This window comes from Pogona vitticeps, chromosome 1, assembly GCF_051106095.1.
Source record: "Pogona vitticeps strain Pit_001003342236 chromosome 1, PviZW2.1, whole genome shotgun sequence".
NCBI lineage: Eukaryota > Metazoa > Chordata > Lepidosauria > Squamata > Agamidae > Pogona > Pogona vitticeps.
This window is the reverse complement of record NC_135783.1, coordinates 7,776,339-7,792,545: the sequence shown is the minus strand read 5'-3', so window position 1 is coordinate 7,792,545 and position 16,207 is coordinate 7,776,339. Positions and strand designations below refer to the sequence as shown.

The window sequence follows — 16,207 nt, the reverse complement described above, 5'->3', positions numbered from 1 at the left end:
AATACATGCAGCCCGGTTACTAAAAGATTCCATCATATTTCTCCCTCTCTGGCTGCCTTACACTGGTTACCTATCCGTTTCCACATTGACTTCAAGGTGCTAACCATTACATATAAAGCCCTAAATGGTTTAGGACCGTGATACCTGGCTGAGCGCCTCCTCCCATCTAGATCTATTCCTATCACCCGTTCTAGCCAGGCTGGGGGGGCTGAGGGGGGATCCTAACCCCGAGAGAGGCCCGGAAGGAAAAAACTAAAAATCAGGACTTCTTGGCGGTGGCCCCTCGCCTTTGGGACACATGGCCTATGGAGAGTCACCTGGCCCCCTTGCTGGGAGCTTTCAAAAGTAAATTGAAGACCTGGTTCTTTCGGCAGGCCTTCCCACCAGCTACGGTAGTACTGTACTTAGCTCCCACTCTTGTCTTCCCCACCTTGGATTTTCATGTTTTTTTTAACTGTTTGTTTTAATCTTATCTGTGTTTGATTGTAAACTGCCCAGAGTGGATTTCTCCAGATGGGCGGTGTAAAAGTCAAACCAACCAACCAACCAACCAACCAACCAACCAACCAACCAACCAACCAACCAAACAAACAAACAACCAACCAAACAAACAAACAAACAAACAAACAAACAAACAAACAAACAAACAAACAGAGTTTCCATGGCCAGGTGGAGATTTGAACCCAGGTCTCTTGAGTCCTAGTTTGTCACTCTATCTGCTATACCGCAAACAAATAATTTGATTTCTATGAAATACACAGTTTGGCACACATTTCAATAACCAAACTTATACGTAGCTTGAATTTTATTGAAAGCCAAAAAGCTGATTCTCTGTTCAGTACATGGGATGAGATAATATTTGATGAATATACAACACTTATGAATCGGATGGTACGTCATTGAATTTCCAAACAGCCAGGCAGTGTCATCATTGAATTGTTTTTTCTTTTTTCATAGTGAGCCGTGGAAAAGGCCCTATTCTGATAATATAAAGGGGAGGGGGAAACAGAGTAGTGAACAGTTATTGGAAGAATTCTGTTGATTTTATTGGCCTTTTTACATGCATTTGTCTTGTTGACATGCTTAAAAATTATCAGCAACACTTGCCAAAATTTTTGCTGCACGTGTCTGTTCATCAGTTTGGTCTCTCTCTCTCTCTCTCTCTCTCTCTCTGCGTGTGTGTGTGTGTGTGTGTGAGAGAGAGAGAGAGAGAGAGAGAGATTGAATATGACTCCCTGTCTTTCTCTCCTTGTGTTTGCACAAATTGCTGGACAGCTCAGTGGTTTAGGTCTTCCACCTCTGCAGTTCTAAGATGATAATGATGATGAAGAATACGCCTCTCCCTCCCCCTCCTTCTTTATCTCTGAATATTTGTATGCCTGTATGCAGGTACACACCCGGTCAACCATCTGTACACATACACAATACAGGCATCCCTATGCATAGCATCTTTCTGCACACAGAGAGATTTGGGGGTGTTAGACAATCATGGTAAGGAGCCCCAGTCAGCAGTCTGACTGCACCAGTTTGCACCTGTTGAGGTTACTGAACTGTCTTCAGAGGGAGCCCCACGTAGAGTGCATTGCAGTAATCCAAACAAAAATCAACCAAGGCATGTGCCACTGTAGCCAAATCAGGGTTCTCAAGGAATGAGCACAGCTGGCACACTGGTTTTAACTGAGCAGATCCAGAGACATGCACACAGATGCAAACATGCGCTCATGCATGCATGTATGCTCAACCCATACATCCATGCGCACAGCATATATATGTATATGATTTGCTGATTACTATTATAATATTTTCTATTATTCAAGTTGTTAATTATTAAAGTCCTTACTGATGCATTTGCTCATGAGGAGCAGCTTTCTACCAAGTGTGCAAGTTCTATAATACAAAGTTCTTCACATGAACTGTCAGCAATTCTCCAACGTTTAGCCAGAAATTGTTCTCAATCCCACTGGGATATGCTGAGAATTGAAGTTGTGATCTTCTGCATGCCAACTTCCTGCTCTACCACCAAGCTACAGCCTTTTACTTAGTGTATTTTTCATCCCATGTATTAATTAACCAATCTGTTCATTTTTGATCTCTCTATGCTTCCTCTCCCACTGTGAAATCAGCTAACACCAGAGTTTGGAAAATCTATTTTTTTAACCACAATTTCCAGAATCCCCCATGCTTGCGGTTCAGAAATGTAAGTTGTCTTACATTTCTAAGTCTTTCTAGCAAACCCTGCCAGTTCATTGTCCATCACAGCAAATGCCTTCTAGAAAAGGGTTGCATTCTTTCCCCCAGAACAAGGGCAAATAGTTCTTGGGAGATTGTGCCATCACTTTGGGGGCTAAAGCAATTAAGGCCCTGCTTCAGAATGAAGCCACACCGATTTTGCACATGGATCCCAGAGCAGAAAGGACCCTGGAGAGGGTCTGCATTGGTGGGAGGGTCAAATGAAAATCAAGAGGCGGTTCTTGAGATACCTGGAACTCACTTCACATGTGCTAAAGACTAGGGACCACAAATCCCAGAATCCCTAGCTGGCATGGGATGCCCAGGCTGGCGAACCAATCTAAAATGGTACTCCAAAGCAGTGATTGCCAGAGGTTTTAGTTCCACAAACCATACATAGTACTCTATTTATAAATGGTTTTATTATGTAAACTGTGTATCTTTTTACTAATATATCTTTATAAGGTTTTGTTGTACAGTGGTGCCCCGCATAGTGAGGTTAATCCGTTCCGGATTAACCCTCGCTATGCGGAATCGTCGCTAAACGGGTAGGGAAAACGTATTGAAACGCATTAAACTTAGTTTAATGCGTTCCAATACCTTGCTTACTTACCCGTTCAGCGAGGATTCCCCTTGCCGGAAGCCATTTTCGCGCCCTCGCTAAGCGAGGGCAGGGCGTGAAAACGGCTGCCGGCAGCCATTTCCAGGCTTCCGGCGGCCATTTTGGAGCTGCCGAACAGCTGTTCGGCGGCTCCAAAATGGCCTCCGCAATACCCGATCTTCGCAATGCGGGTTTTCCCCATTGCGAAGATCGGGTATGTTTCCGTATAGCGATCCCGAAAAAGGGATCGCTATACGGAAACATCGCTATACGGTGCACTCGCTAAGTGAGGCACCACTGTATTATATCTCTTAGTATTATGTAAGATTGCGTTAACAACCGTAAATACCGTATTTTTCCATGTATAAGACTTTTCTAATCCAAAATGAAGAAAGTTAGTGGGGCTTAGCAAGTGTAGGGGGAAAGGGATCCCAGCTTGTTTTTGTTCTCTCCTCAGCTTACTTCCGTGTATAAGACAACCCTCAATTTTAGTCTAAAGATTTTAGACAAAATATAGTCTTATACATGGAAAAATACAGTACTTACTTACTTCCAAATCAGTAACATTTTCACGTTCTTTGACAAATACATATAAGATCTTCAGAGATGTGAAAAACATGTAGCACCTATCTAAAAAGCAATCTAAAAGACTGCAACTCCCCCATGAACCTCCCAGAGCTTTAAGATTATTAGGAGAGGCCTTTTTCTCAGTCCCATCATCCTCACAGGTGTCTTTGGTGGGGACACAGGAGAGGGCCTTCTCTGTGGCTGCTTCCAGACTTTGGAACTCCCTCCCACTAGAAGCCAGCCTGGCCCTATCTTTCCTGTCCTTCTGCAACCAGGCAAAGAGCTTTCTATTCAAGGAAGGCCTTTCCTAAGGGGTTGATTGTTGGAGAGCGGTTATTGTATGGAATGCTGTGCTCTGTTGCTTTTAATTGTGTTTTTAGTATTTTAATTGCCCTTTTTAATATAGTACTGGTTTGATTCTTTTTGAATATTTGTAAACTTACTGCTGTTAGCTTTCCAATATCATCTTTTAAATAATGTAAGCCACCTTGGGTCTTTTTAAAGAGAAAGGTGGGGTATACATATTTTAACCAACCAACCAACCAACCAACCAACCAACCAACCAACCAACCAACCAACCAACCAACCAACCAACCAACCAACCAACCAACCAACCAACCAACCAAACAAACAAACAAACAAACAAACAAACAAACAAACAAACAAACAAACAAGAGTTTCCATGGCCAGGTGGAGATTTGAACCCAGGTCTCTTGAGTCCTAGTTTGTCACTCTATCTGCTATACCGCAAACAAATAATTTGATTTCTATGAAATACACAGTTTGGCACACATTTCAATAACCAAACTTAGTCGTAGCTTGAGTTTTATTGAAAGCCAAAAAGCTGATTCTCTGTTCAGTACATGGGATGAGATAATATTTGATGAATATACAACACTTATGAATCGGATGGTACGTTCTTGAATTTCCAAACAGCCAGGCAGTGTCACCATTGAATCGTTTTTTCTTTTTTCATAGTGAGCCGTGGAAAAGGCCCCATTCTGATAATATAAAGGGGAGGGGGAAACACAGTAGTGAACAGTTATTGGAAGAATTCTGTTGATTTTATTGGCCTTTTTACATGCAATTGTCTTGTTGACATGCTTAAAAATTATCAGCAACACTTGCCAAAATTTTTGCTGCACGTGTCTGTTCATCAGTTTGGTCTCTCTCTCTCTCTCTCTCTCTCTCTCTCTCTCTCTCTCTCTCTCTCTCTCTCTGTGTGTGTGTGTGTGTGTGTGTGTATGAGAGAGAGAGAGAGAGAGAGAGAGAGAGAGAGAGATTGAATATGACTCCGTCTTTCTCTCCTTGTGTTTGCACAAATTGCTGGACAGCTCAGTGGTTTAGGTCTTCCAGCTCTGCAGTTCTAAGATGATAATGATGATGAAGAATATGCCTCCCCCTCCCCCTCCTTCTTTATCTCTGAATATTTGTATGCCTGTATGCAGGTACACACACCCGGTCAACCATCTGTACACATACACAATACAGGCATCCCTATGCATAGCATCTTTCTGCACACAGAGAGATTTGGGGGTGTTAGACAATCATGGTAAGGAGCCCCAGTCAGCAGTCTGACTGCACCAGTTTGCACCTGTTGAGGTTACTGAACTGTCTTCAGAGGCAGCCCCACGTAGAGTGCATTGCAGTAATCCAAACAAAAATTAACCAAGGCATGTGCCACTGTAGCCAAATCAGGGTTCTCAAGGAATGAGCACAGCTGGCACACTGGTTTTAACTGAGCAGATCCAGAGACATGCACACGGATGCAAACATGCGCTCATGCGTGCATGTATGCTCAACCCATACATCCATGCACACAGCATATATATGTATATGATTTGCTGTTTACTATTATAATATTTTCTATTATTCAAGTTGTTAATTATTAAAGTCCTTACTGATGCATTTGCTCATGAGGAGCAGCTTTCTACCAAGTGTGCAAGTTCTATAATACAAAGTTCTTCACATGAACTGTCAGCAATTCTCCAACGTTTAGTCAGAAATTGTTCTCATTCCCACTGGGATATGCTGAGAATTGAAGTTGTGATCTTCTGCATGCCAACCGCCTGCTCTACCACCAAGCTACAGCCTTTTACTTAGTGTATTTTTCATCCCATGTATTAATTAACCAGTCTGTTCATTTTTGATCTCTCTATGCTTCCTCTCCCACTGTGAAATCAGCTAACACCAGAGTTTGGAAAATCTATTTTTTTAACCACAATTTCCAGAATCCCCCATGCTTGCGGTTCAGAAATGTAAGTTGTCTTACATTTCTAAGTCTTTCTAGCAAACCCTGCCAGTTCATTGTCCATCACAGCAAATGCCTTCTAGAAAAGGGTTGCATTCTTTCCCCCAGAACAAGGGCAAATAGTTCTTGGGAGATTGTGCCATCACTTTGGGGGCTAAAGCAATTAAGGCCCTGCTTCAGAATGAAGCCACACCGATTTTGCACATGGATCCCAGAGCAGAAAGGACCCTGGAGAGGGTCTGCATTGGTGGGAGGGTCAAATGAAAATCAAGAGGCGGTTCTTGAGATACCTGGAACTCACTTCACATGTGCTAAAGACTAGGGACCACAAATCCCAGAATCCCTAGCTGGCATGGGATGCCCAGGCTGGCGAACCAATCTAAAATGGTACTCCAAAGCAGTGATTGCCAGAGGTTTTAGTTCCACAAACCATACATAGTACTCTATTTATAAATGGTTTTATTATGTAAACTGTGTATCTTTTTACTAATATATCTTTATAAGGTTTTGTTGTACAGTGGTGCCCCGCATAGTGAGGTTAATCCGTTCCGGATTAACCCTCGCTATGCGGAATCGTCGCTAAACGGGTAGGGAAAACGTATTGAAACGCATTAAACTTAGTTTAATGCGTTCCAATACCTTGCTTACTTACCCGTTCAGCGAGGATTCCCCTTGCCGGAAGCCATTTTCGCGCTCTCGCTAAGCGAGGGCAGGGCGTGAAAACGGCTGCCGGCAGCCATTTCCGGGCTTCCGGCGGCCATTTTGGAGCTGCCGAACAGCTGTTCGGCGGCTCCAAAATGGCCGCCGCAATACCCGATCTTCGCAGTGCGGGTTTTCCCCATTGCGAAGATCGGGTATGTTTCCGTATAGCGATCCCGAAAAAGGGATCGCTATACGGAAACATCGCTATACGGTGCACTCGCTAAGTGAGGCACCACTGTATTATATCTCTTAGTATTATGTAAGATTGCGTTAACAACCGTAAATACCGTATTTTTCCATGTATAAGACTTTTCTAATCCAAAATGAAGAAAGTTAGTGGGGCTTAGCAAGTGTAGGGGGAAAGGGATCCCAGCTTGTTTTTGTTCTCTCCTCAGCTTACTTCCGTGTATAAGACAACCCTCAATTTTAGTCTAAAGATTTTAGACAAAATATAGTCTTATACATGGAAAAATACAGTACTTACTTACTTCCAAATCAGTAACATTTTCACGTTCTTTGACAAATACATATAAGATCTTCAGAGATGTGAAAAACATGTAGCACCTATCTAAAAAGCAATCTAAAAGACTGCAACTCCCCCATGAACCTCCCAGAGCTTTAAGATTATTAGGAGAGGCCTTTTTCTCAGTCCCATCATCCTCACAGGTGTCTTTGGTGGGGACACAGGAGAGGGCCTTCTCTGTGGCTGCTTCCAGACTTTGGAACTCCCTCCCACTAGAAGCCAGCCTGGCCCTATCTTTCCTGTCCTTCTGCAACCAGGCAAAGAGCTTTCTATTCAAGGAAGGCCTTTCCTAAGGGGTTGATTGTTGGAGAGCGGTTATTGTATGGAATGCTGTGCTCTGTTGCTTTTAATTGTGTTTTTAGTATTTTAATTGCCCTTTTTAATATAGTACTGGTTTGATTCTTTTTGAATATTTGTAAACTTACTGCTGTTAGCTTTCCAATATCATCTTTTAAATAATGTAAGCCACCTTGGGTCTTTTTAAAGAGAAAGGTGGGGTATACATATTTTAACCAACCAACCAACCAACCAACCAACCAACCAACCAACCAACCAACCAACCAACCAACCAACCAACCAACCAACCAACCAACCAACCAACCAACCAAATAAATACCTCTGTAACTATGCACAAATTGACATTCAACTACTGGCCACCCTCTAGCCCAGGAAATCTACCCAGGAAAACTCTCTCTGATCCCCAGGAGCAATATGGAGAAAAAAGAAATCATGTTTACATTTTTTCCCTTGGAACTCTGGCTCACCTTCTGCAGCACCAGTGCTCTGCAATATTACAGGTTCCAATGACATGCCAAGGAGATGGGCAATGGCCATGGAGACACAGCCCTTCGTGACGCTGACATTCCAGATCAGAGTGTGGCCTCTGGGTGGACCCTGCTCAAAAGAAATTTGCTGCGTGGGTTATTTCCAAGTCTATTTCTTAGGAACAAAATGCTTACCCCTTTCTTAAGCAAAATATGATACCTTTTGAACACAGCCCCTGGTCATTATCATAGTTCAGTTTATACCAGAATAGATAGTTGGTTTGATGCAACTAGCGATTATTTCCCTTTCCATTCTTTAGTGGTTTGCTCAGAAACAGAAAGAAGTGGAGACAGTACAGTATAGTGGTTAGAGTCTTGGACTGGGATGTAGGAATCCCAAGTTCTGTTGCCCACTGAGCTATGGAAACTCATGCTTTTAATCCTCATTGAGCCATGAGAACTCAATGAATTTACCTCTCTCTCTCTCTCTCTGGAGCCTGGATTAAGCTTGGTTAGCTGTTGTCCCATTTCTCTTATTTTCTTACCTGGAGAAACCAGAGTTACGATCAAGAGGAGAGCAGAAAAGAAACGACGAAGGAGCTTCATAATCAAGAAGGGGGTCAGCTAAGAGTAGCAGTGATGGGAGGTCTCGGATCTTTCCAAAGATGGCCGTTCTCTCTCTTTGAAAGCAGACGTGCAGGAAATGGTCTTCAAGACACCCCTTGTCTGCTAAAAGCTGGCGTGGTGCAAACTGAACGTTCAGTAGCGTGTTGAGGAAATGAATTATTGCATGCGGTCACAAAGAGGTATTTTCTCTGTTCTCCCGAGTGCTAAAGGAGAAAGGAGGAAAACCACAGACATACTTGCCTCAAATGCAGTTTCCGAGGGAACGTAGTCATTCAACTCTAGGTGAGTAAGACAAAAATGTGTTGTTTTTTTTTGCAACACTGGGCTTGTTGATTATAATGCATGAAATAAAACAGGCGTTCTGAGGATTTGGATTGGTAGATCTTTTTAGATCTAGGGCACAAACGGGATCGGGGTCATCCGAGGGCACAGTCCGTTCAATTTTGAAGGGCAAAACTGGGCTCTCAACAGCAGGATCCAGATGTGTTAAGAAACAGCCACACCGTGTCAGAATGTCCTGAACCAGAGGGGGGCACTATGTTATGGCAGCAAGGATTGAAGCCTTTGGTCTTGCACCAATTTTTGTTTGGTTTTGCAAGGGCTGCCAGGAAAGCATGCGCATTATGCAAAAGCCACTGGCTTTAACGGACAGGAACTGATGTCCTCATTGATGTCTTTTTCTACACAGAATCCTCTTTGCCATCTAGTTGAACAGGTCCCTGGTTTGTGAGAGAAGCTGCGTAAGACAAGAAAGCTTTTCTGGAAACGAGAGGGCTGATTTTGGATCATGGTCACCCTCTCTGGTAGCCTTGGACAATGCCGGATGAGAGAACACAGAGAAATGAAGAAGGGGCAGAACTGGGAGCCATCCAGATGTTTCAGAGGCTGGAACCTTTCTACCATAGGGGAAACAGGGGGTGTTTGGGGATCCCATGAGATTTAGGAGCAACACATGCTCCCTGCAATTAATCACCCCCTCGCAGGAGTTCATCAGAGATGGTTCCTTTGTTTTGTGATTGGTGATTAGAACATCATTTGTAAGTTTGTAGTCAATCACAAAACAAAGCACACTGAGTGCAAAATATGTAGGTGAGGCAAAGCAATGTTTTTCTTCCTTTGAAGGAGCACCTCTTCTAAATATGTGGTAAGTTTTATTGTACAGTTTGACCATCAGCTTGCACCCCAGCAACTCATAATGAACACCGGCTTCCACTGTTTCCAGGTCGTCATCAATGGCTTAGTAAATGGCCATGCTGCATGTTGTTAACACTTATGTTAAGCCACAGGAGATAAAAATACAGGTATAGAATTCTTGACTGCTCTATTCCTATAAGGCACCTTAGGAACATTTGTAAAAATACAAAAAGGGAAACCAAAGAATGATGCAAAACCTGAAAATTCTTATCAATATCATAGAATCATAGATTATGGGCTTGGAAGGGGCTTTTAAGTCATTGAGTTTAATCTCCTACTTAGTGCAGGAATCTGAAACAAAGCAGATCTGACAGATGGTTGTCCAATTTTAACTTGAGTGTCTCCAACATTGGAACGCTCACCACCTCCCGAGGTCATTGGCCCCGTTATTTATTTATTTATTTATTTATTTATTTATTTATTTATTTATTTATTTATTTATTTATTTATTTATTTATTTATATCCCACTCATCTGGTATATTCTGTTGTACTACTCTAACAGTTAAGAAGGTTCTTCCTGATATTCAGTCTAAATATGGCTTCCTGTAACTTGAGCCCATTGTTCCGTGTCCTACACCCTGGGATGACTGAGAGCAGATCCTGCCCTTTCTCTGTATGACAGCCTTTGCAATCTTTGAAAAGTACTATTGTATCTCCCCTTAGTCTTATTTTCTCAAGACTAAACATGCCCAGTTCTTTCAGTTTTTCCTCATAGGGCTTGGGTTCCAGCCCTTTGCTCCGCCTTGTTGCGTTTCTCTGAACTTGTTCCAGTTTGTTGGCATCCTTCTTAAAGTGTGGTATCCAGAACTGGACACAATACTCAAGATGAGGCCTAACCAGTGCTGAATAGAGGGGAACTAGCACCTTGTGGGATCTGGAGATATTACTTTTGTTAATGCAGCCTAGAATGGCGTTTGCCTTTTTTTTGCAGCCGCATAGCCTTGTTGGCTCACATCCAACGTGTGCTCTTTGACAATTCCAAGATCCTTTCAACATGTAGAGAAGAATCCCATATCCTGTGTGTATTTGGTTTGTTTTTCCTAGGTGCAGAACCTTGCGCTTATCTCCGTTGAGATTTCATTCTGTTGTTTTCAGCCCAAATGCTCAAGCTGGGTGGAAATTTATTTCCAATTTTCTTTGCAAATGAAGACAGATAAGAGAGCTGCAAAATGTTTCTGCGCTTTGTTGTCAAATGGAAACTGAACAGGGATATAGCTTTTGAGCACCTTTCATGGACAATCTTCTCTTGTGCCTGTCAGTCTAGTCCCAGATAAAGTCAACATCTGAAGCTCTGGAACATCCCCTTTGGAGGGAGGGTGGGCAGTTATCCCCTTTTTAGGTGTATCTCCCCACCTTTGGCATGGCTTCCCCCGGGTGCTCCTCTGCCCCCTACCTTGATACCATTTAGACACCAGCCGAAGGCATTTTTAAAAGACTGGCTGAACTGCATGGAACTTCCTACTCATCTGTGTATACTTGCATGTAAATAAGACACATTTTTTTCATTTTTTTCAATGCAAGTTTCTTTATATGCAAAAGTGGATCAGAAAGCAAATTTTCCAAACGTCACTGTTTAGGAGCCTGATGAATTCTGGAGGATATAAGAGAGAGAAGAAAATGGTTGTAGGAGGAGAGGCCATTCATGGATCAGCTTCATCTTTTTCTTCTTCAGGTAGCCGGTGGTGCCATCACTTGCCAAGGAGGCTGTGGTTATATAAGGAAATAAACAATAGAACTTGCTTAGATTTCTCTAACTATAGAAGGAAGGGTATAGAGCAGCAAGAATGATCAAAGCACGTTAGTTAACTCGGTCATGGCAACCGGGCTTCTTCCTTATTAATTTGAAACATTTTGCTACTCATCCAAGTAGCTTCTTCAGTCTGAGGAGAGCTGTTAGGAGACCCCTGATAGATCCTTCCTGTTGGTTTCACTTCCCCCTGGTCTGAATAGATTCATTAGAGATGGACAATGGGGAGGGGGTGAGGGATAATCTCACCTCTGCAGTCCTCTTCAACCCATTGTCAAGGGAGGCCATATAGAAAATCCCTCCCTCAACAGGGGTGGAGGCCTTAGATATCAGTTTCCTATTTATCCTGCTCCGCTTCTGTCCATCCCCAGAAAGATCAGGACTGCACACACCAGAAAGACCATTGTTAACGACTGTTAATGAGTCCCATGACAATGGGTGGAGAAGGACTACAGAGGTGGGATTTTTGTCAGTTTCCATCTTTCAGTCGAAGAATTGATGCCTTTGAATTGTGGTGCTGGAGGAGGCTCTTGAGCGTCCCCTGGACTGCAAAGAGAACAAACCTATGCGTTCTGAAGGAAATCAACCCTGAGTGCTCACTGGAAGGACAGATCCTAAAGGTGAGGCTCCAATCCTTTGGCCATCTCATGAGAAGAGAAGACTCCTTGGAAAAGCCCCTGATGTTAGGAAAGTGTGAAGGCAAGAGGAGGAGGGGACGACCAAGGATGAGATGGTTGGACAGGGTCATCGAAGCTACCAAGGTGAATTTGACCCAACTTTGGGAGGCAGTGGAAGACAGGAGGGCCTGGCGTGCTCTGCTCCATGGGGTCACAAAGAGTCGGACACGACTTAACGACTAAATAACAACAACCTTTCAGTCTTTGAGTTTTGGAAGTAGGTTTCCGGGCTATGTGTGTCTAACTGAACCACAACCCAAGCAGGCATTGTGGTACCCATGGGGAAGCTCAGGTGGCATTTATTTTTTTTGTTTTTCCTATGTTTCGTTCTACGTGTTGGCGCCGACGGATAGGGCTACCTCTCTGAATAAAGGAGGTGTGTTTTGGAGGAGGGAAGAATTCAGTATCCTCACTCGGCTAAGCGAATGATGGGAAATGTAGTCTAAAAATTAAAAAATAAAAGGAAGGAAGGAATCCTATTTCCACATTCTGACAACACGGAACCCTCCCCCCTTTATTTTTTGAGGGAGCATGAATGTTTTTAAAACTTGCAGTGGCAGTTCCTTCATCACAGCCCTGTGAGGCAGGCCAGTGGTCTTGCCTTCAGATTATTGCCTGGGAGAGGAGGGGGATATCAAGAGCGAGTAACGCACATTTGCTCTCTGGTCAAGCACATTTGCTCATCATGTTGGCAGTTGTGCAAATGTGTGTGTGTGTGTGTCTGTGTGTGTGTGTTAAAGGAAGTAACAGGCGCGGGTCCCTTGAGCCTGTTCATGTTCCTGAGGGGAATAGTGGGGATTTAACTCTTTAGAGCCTCCTGTTATAGGCTCGGTCTGGACCAGGCCCTACAGCCTGCTGTTTCCTTTGGGAAGGGACCCAAAGCGCACCCACCTCCAAATTGTGAATTGTAGGGGCCCTGCTCTGGATTCGCAAGAAGGGATGGGTGGAAATCTTAAGCCCCTTCTCCCATGTTGCCACATTGAATCCTCCACTATGAACAGCTAGCAGCAGCAGTTTACATACGAGTCCTCTTTAAAATACGTACAGGTATGTCTCTCTCTGTGTATCTTTTAAAAAGCAGAAGCAACTTGTGCCCCTTCTGATTGGACTTCAGGTCCAGATCGGGGCCGTTTTTGAAATTCGCTTTGCTTCGCACCAGAAGCAAATCTGCCCATTTCCACTTCAATCTGGACCTTCTCCAAGTCTGTCTGAATGAAGTCAATGTGTCAGGAATTACTGATCGCTCAGAACATAAGCTAGTTTAAACTTTGCTTCTCCCTAGAAGTAAACCATCAAATGGTGGGATGTGGAGATCTCATAATGAAGTCATTCTGAGTTGTGAATCATGATGGATTCTACAAAATTACTATTCAGACTTTTGATGTCGTGGATTCTGAGACGGTGAGGTACCTTTTCATGTCATTTTTCTATAGAAACCTTTTCCAGAAATGTTGTAGTTGGAGGCTTCAGCTGGCACACACCCCCTCTCCGGGTCCTCTGAAGACAAATTTGGGGGGCTTGTGATTTTATTCGCCTCCTATTATCGTGACATGGAGCCAATTCATCTAGCAACTCCTCCTGTGGCTCTTTCGTAGCTGCACATATAAGATTTCTGGACAATTTCTGAAACACGATTAAGGATCCAAAGATATCAGTTGCAGTTTCTTGAGCACTGTCTCACTGCACTGCACAGATGTCCCAACAGAGCTAAGATTTTCCTTGGCTCTTGGGTGAATCTCCTAGCCATCCTTTTCCTCTTGCTCTGGGTAAGGTACTCCTCTGAGTTGCAAAGAATTAAAGAATTAGCAAAGGCAGGACCAGGAGGGAAAGGTGGCTGTGGATGGGAATGTGACTTTGCATCACAACCAACATGAATGGTCAACTCCCAAATCAACTCCCCTGTGTGACCACTGATTGTGATTTCAGATGTAAAACAGCAAATAATCTCAGCAAAATTGTATCATTTCAATTTATCTCTTCAGTACAGTTGCACTCTTAATCTTACCTTTGGCAACATTTCCGCGCCCAACTGCATCTCCCAATAGTTTTGGTGCCACGAGGACAGATGAAAAGAAAACAGCCAGAAGCACGACGACTGTTACACTCTCCATAGCCTGTGACCGCTTGAGTGATTCCTGTGGGCAAAATATATTAAGTGGGAAAATGAGAGTTTGGATGAAGGTGTAATATCTATAGAGGGGGAAGATCGAAAGTCACCTTCTTACATATCTATCTTTTTTTCCCCTTCTAGGGTCAAAGTGCATCTTGAGCAGGTCACCCTGGTGGCAGCAGTGCTGACTGGCTAGCGTCCATGACAGCACCAGTGTGCTTTGTCCTGAAATTTTCTCCAGTAGAAGAGGAATTTTGGAGAAATTCTCGTGAATGAGGCTCCGGATATTTTGGTTTAGCTTTTTAATGAGTCGTCAAAACATTGTGTGTGCTCCTGACTTGTCTTTGCAGGTACATCCTGCCCTGCAAATTTTCCATACTTGAATTATTGAAAGAGGTGAGGGGGAATGGCATGTTGAAACAGGGCCTTCTCGGCTGTTGCCCCCCCCAACTTTGGAACCTCCCTCCCTATAGAGAGCCACCTGGCTCCGACACTTTTGGCTTTTCAGCGCCAGACAAAGACCTTTCTGTTTAGCCAGCATTTTAATTAAATAGTATTCTTTAGCTGGCCATATGAGCAGCAGGATTTATTAAGATTAATGTTTTAATGATTGTTTTTAATATAGGATATTATTATAATATTGCCTGTTTTTAATGGTTTCAATGTTTTTAAAGTTTTAATATTGTTGCACGCCGCTCCGAGATCACTGGTAATGGCGCGGCTAAAAAATCTTGTAAATAAAATAAAATAAAATAAAATAAAATAAAATAAAATAAAATAAAATAAATAAATAAATAAATAAATAAATAAATAAATAAATAAATAAATAAATAAATAAATAAATAAATAAATAAATAAATAAATAAATAAATAAATTGAAAAAAAATTAAAAAAAAAACCCAGAGGAAGATACCAGAGAGCAATTCCTTCTGCAGACCTGGGTGTCTCCATTTCCAACCCAAGTTGTTCCACCTATATCACATCCTGGATCTCCAGGTTCACTGTACAAGGAAATATCAAGAACTGGCTGTTCTTTGGGGATGTTCTCAACCTATAGGCAGAAACAGAACACCCTGCTTGTAGGGTGTTGTCAGGATGTCATTTGTTTTGCCAAAGCACCAGCTGACAAAGGTTGAGAGGTTTTTGGTTGCCTCCCGTCCTGGAGCTCTAAGGTTCAAGCCATTGACCGATCTCTGCCTGGATGCGACATTGATCTGTTCACAAGATGCCCCGGATCGCCCTCACCTGGGAAGCCCTGACTATCTTCTCCTCTGAGCAGCTGCTTACCTGGCGCCTGCAGGAGTCCAAGAAAAAGAAGGGCACACAGAAGATAAAGGAACTTCATCTTCAGTTCAGTTTGGGACCCACTGCTGCTTCTCAGAGAGATCACACTGTTCTTTTTATAAGGATATAAAGATTGCATCATATGCGGTTCTTCAATGTCATCGGTAGTTTCTATTTGCTTTACTGTATACTTATTATTAACTGTTAAACTACTAGGGCAGGTTGGATGAAGAGGGCAGGGAATGAATAGCTTCCAATCGAGAAGCATCCTTTGAATTGGGCTTGGGCCCAATTGGAAGTGCTTACTTTGATATATAAAGCCCTAAACAGCTTAGGACCTGGTTACCTAAAGGACTGCCTTCTTCCATATGAGCCTGCCTGTCCTCTAAGATCAGGCCAGGCGGCCCTTCTGAAGGTGCCATCCCTGAAAGACGTGAGGGGGGATGTTGTTGTTGTTGTTTAGTTGTTAAGTCATGTCCGACTCTTTGTCACCCCATGGAGCAGAGCACGCCAGGCCCTCCTGTCTTCCACTGCCTCCCGGAGTTGGGTCAAATTCATGTTGGTTGCTTCGATAACACTGTCCAACCATCTCGTCCTCTGTCGTCCCTTTCTCCTCTTGCCTTCACACTTTCCCAACATCAGGGGCTTTTCCAGGGAGTCTTCTCTTCTCATGAGACGGCCAAAATATTGGAGCCTCAGCTTCAGTATCCGTCCTTCCAGTGAGCACTCAGGGTTGGTTTTCTTCAGAATGGATAGGTTTGTTCTCCTTGCAGTCCAGGGGACTCTCAAGAGTCTCCCCCAGCACCACAATTCAAAAGCATGAATTCTTCCCCCATACCTGCTCTTCATTTTTACAATTCTGTCATTAATACTAATGGCACACTTCTTGAGCCTACTTCCCTTTTCCAAACAATATCGACCAAGTTTTGT

At 43.2% G+C, this 16,207-nt stretch overlaps 1 protein-coding gene and 2 long non-coding RNA genes across 3 annotated transcripts; 1 reads left to right on the top strand and 2 right to left on the bottom strand.

The window, feature by feature from the left end:
• Window positions 1-4,190: 4,190 nt before the first annotated feature.
• Window positions 4,191-16,107, bottom strand: LOC144584879 (uncharacterized). The gene is made up of 3 exons (XM_078382085.1): window positions 15,281-16,107; window positions 7,638-7,767; window positions 4,191-4,398 (listed from the first exon to the last, which is right to left on the bottom strand). The coding sequence occupies exons 1-3, from the start codon at window positions 15,543-15,545 to the stop codon at window positions 4,344-4,346; spliced, it is 450 nt and encodes a 149-aa protein (XP_078238211.1). The 5' UTR covers window positions 15,546-16,107; the 3' UTR covers window positions 4,191-4,343.
• On the bottom strand, window positions 11,000-14,945 carry LOC140703359 (uncharacterized). Its single transcript, XR_013539372.1, has 3 exons — window positions 14,931-14,945; window positions 13,889-14,018; window positions 11,000-11,163 (listed from the first exon to the last, which is right to left on the bottom strand). It is a non-coding gene; the product is annotated as an uncharacterized LOC140703359 (long non-coding RNA).
• Window positions 12,003-15,427, top strand: LOC144584907 (uncharacterized). Its single transcript, XR_013539387.1, has 2 exons — window positions 12,003-13,284; window positions 14,135-15,427. It is a non-coding gene; the product is annotated as an uncharacterized LOC144584907 (long non-coding RNA).
• Window positions 16,108-16,207: the final 100 nt, after the last annotated feature.

What these genes read in the sequence shown, in the direction of transcription:
- LOC144584879 (XM_078382085.1), bottom strand. Translation starts at nt 15,545, where the DNA reads ATGCTTCTCGATTGGAAGCTATTCATTCCCTGCCCTCTTCATCCAACC. An exon ending in TGGACTCCTGCAGGCGCCAG is followed by an intron (nt 7,768 to 15,280) that starts GTAAGCAGCTGC and finishes TCTTTTGAGCAG; the next exon opens with GGTCCACCCAGAGGCCACAC. An exon ending in GAGCACTGGTGCTGCAGAAG is followed by an intron (nt 4,399 to 7,637) that starts GTGAGCCAGAGT and finishes TTATATTATCAG; the next exon opens with AATGGGGCCTTTTCCACGGC.